This window comes from Aplysia californica, unplaced genomic scaffold (genome assembly GCF_000002075.1).
Source record: "Aplysia californica isolate F4 #8 unplaced genomic scaffold, AplCal3.0 scaffold00038, whole genome shotgun sequence".
Lineage (NCBI taxonomy): Eukaryota > Metazoa > Mollusca > Gastropoda > Aplysiida > Aplysiidae > Aplysia > Aplysia californica.
The window spans coordinates 1,256,714-1,259,726 of NW_004797308.1; the positions used below are offsets into that span (position 1 = coordinate 1,256,714).

At 44.8% G+C, this 3,013-nt stretch overlaps 1 protein-coding gene across 3 annotated transcripts in view; it reads right to left on the reverse strand.

Moving 5' to 3' along the window:
* Positions 1-3,013, reverse strand: part of LOC101857858 (probable G-protein coupled receptor 173) — a 16,999-nt gene that overhangs the window by 7,586 nt on the left and 6,400 nt on the right. For all 3 annotated transcript variants that reach the window (XM_013091511.2, XM_005091961.3, XM_035973963.1), the window contains exon 2: positions 80-1,381. In XM_013091511.2, the coding sequence (XP_012946965.1) occupies positions 80-1,114 (1,035 nt within the window). In that variant the 5' untranslated portion in view covers positions 1,115-1,381. The remainder of the gene's footprint in view (positions 1-79; positions 1,382-3,013) is intronic.

Sequence of the window (3,013 nt, forward strand, 5' to 3'; positions counted from 1 at the left end):
AGAGAGAGAGAGAGAGAGAGAGAGAGTGAGAGAGAGAGTGAGAGAGAGAATGAGTGCGAATTCAACCTCTTTGACTCACCCTGACCACACTCCAAATGACCATGACATTTCCCAGCGAGCCGCACACAGAGATGAGGGCAAGGACGACCACTTTTACTACAAGCTCCCACAATGCCTCACTGTCGTGGGTCATGACCTCGTCCAGGGGTGGTTCTCCGGAAGTGACGAAATAAATATCCATGGCGGAATCGGATGTTACCGCTAAATGTTTCTGGATATCATCCCCTGCTGCACTCGTGGCTTGCGATGAGAAGTTCAAGGTTGCAGTGAAGTTTTTCATTGTCGTGACATTGCTTGAGCTAGGAGAAAGAAACGACCACGATGGGGATGTTGGGGCGTTTTGAAAGAGAGATTCCGTTGTGATAACCGTATTGTTCCATAATGAATTCGAACCATTTTTTGATGACCGAACGCTGTCTGAAGACAGCCACTGTTCAGGTTTTAATGCTTCAAAAGTTCTTGAATTCGAAAATTGCCATGTGTCATTGAGAGAGGTCGTGGCCGTAATTGGAACGTATGTTTCCGTCGTGTCTTTCGAGTTGACCGCTGTCGTAATGTCTTGGGTGTTGTTGGAATGCACTAAAACTGATGACGTCATCGTCGAGTTTCTGTCATCAAAAAACCCCGAAGTGCTCGTCGCGTTCCAGGAAGAAAGAATTTTCCTTTGTTCCCGAGTAATAAATCCCTGAGATTCAACAAGACTCCCAGAATAATGGCCCTCACCAAGGGACACATTACCCTCTGAATGTTCTGCCGCCGGAGACGCGCGTAAAATGGAGGCAGGGGAAGGGGGGACGACAGGGACAGTTTTTTCGCCTTCCCCACCATCCAGAATCAGTCCGGATCTTCCATTCACTTGTGAAAGCTGGGACTGTGTGGGGTGAAGTATTATTTGGTTGTGGGTACTGTTCTCCAGAAGGGTTTTGACGTCTTCCAGATGTATTGGCGTGGATGTGGTTGGGCTGTCATGAAATTGCGAGCCATCAAATCGTTGGCTGCCATTGTTCTTCATGGGAGTTGTCGCCTCTTCACGATTCTTCCCGAGATCCGCCATATTGACTGGAACATCAATATCACACACGACGTGAAGTAGAGCTTTTTATTGGTCGTCTTTTGTCGAGGATGTTATTACACCGGGACGTCTAATTTGAGCTATTTGACGAAACATCTTCTTTCCTGCTCTCCCTTCCGCGGGACCGAATCAATATATATGCTCCTTCTCTCGCTTCGTCCTCGAACCGCGGGTGCTTGCGGCTTGTTGGCTGCCGATTTCAGGGTTAATAGAGAGCAGTCTCAGGTATATGATTTACATGCCGTGTACCTGCAAGAAGAGAGCACGAACCCACAAAGTTAATAACGGGACAATTCAGGTATCATTTTGGGAGGCTGATCTTTCACGACTCTCAGGTCATGAAACAGTTGTCAATCGATGGTAATAACACATAAGGACTCACGCTAGACCATTGTTGTAATCTTGGGAGTTTAAAAAGTCACAGTTAATTCGTACCTTTGTTCCTAACGTTGCGTTCTTTTTAATTTTTTAAGATTATAAATGCTTCGTGGCATGAATGGGTGTTCTATCGATAATATAATACACTTTATTATAAGATGGTACTTTTCCTAAACGGTGGCACGCGGATGACATCGAAAAAAGTGAAAAACATTATAAAGAAAGAGCACGACAAGGTTTAGAGGAATAAAAAACAACAACTAGAAAAACAAACAAAAAACAAGGGCAAATTGGTACATCCGCTGTTGTAGAGTTTACGATTTTGATCTGCCTCACATTAGTTCGAAGCCTGAATTTGTGTGGGATCCCAGATATTTTCCTCCGTCTACGTCCTTAATACTCACAGGGGAATATCCACTGCGGCTTCGAAAAGTATTGCAATTACAGCAATGTGTCTATAAACGTGTGAAACTTCAACAATACCAATAACAGGTACAAAAAGAACACATTCAACAACAGCAACAGCAGAAGTAGCAGCAGCAGCAGTAACAACAACAGCAGCAGCAACAACAACAAAAGCAACATGTTAAGAAAACAAGGGGAAGGCCAGGTAGAACCTGGAGTAGAGTCACGGAGACTGATGTACAGAAAAGTGGGGACTCAAAGAATGATATTAAAGGCTAGCTAAGGTTAGCGAAAAGTGGGAAGTGTTTGTTCGTGGCTTATACCATACCCTGATCCTGATGTAGGGTGAGAAAGGCAGTGATGCTGGTGATGAAAGCGACAGCAGTAGCAGCATCAACAACAGTAATAAACAACACCTACAATTACTGCACTGACGTGATAAATAAGGTCTGTAGCTTGTTATGCACTCTACAGCTTACCCTTTACACCGCGCTACTCCCCCCCCCCCTTCTACCCACCGCACCCGACCACACCCCAATAAAGACAATGGGTAACAAAAAATACCATTGTGCACAAGCAGGGGAACTTTTTGAAATGTATATTTTTTACGCACCAATCAACATAATTTATATCATTGAATAGGTGGGGTTCCGACCCTACCTGTCAGGGCAAACCCACGCTGAGGGGGTTACAACATCCCAGCCGAAAGTAGGAGATCATGATCATCATCATCATTGCCTTTCTCACCCTGCCCCAGTAGAAGTACCTGGTAGAAACACTCCCAAAGCCGGAAATCGAACTCAGGGCTCTTGCGTGCGACAGTGAAGCGCCTATCTTCTACACCACAGACGCCGGTTAGCAAGAAGAGCAAACCCTAAACAGTTTGAACGGCACGAAAAACCGTCTTTGTTTAGGTGGAAAGATTTACTTTGATTTATCATCTTTGCATTCTATACACTTCCCCGCGGGACAAATGCCGCGCTTCCCAAATGAACGATCCGTTGCACACGGTACTCAAAAACAAAAAACAAAATAGATCGAATGAAAATTATTTTTCTTTATCCAAACGCCAGAGGTAATCAATCTTTCTCACCCCCC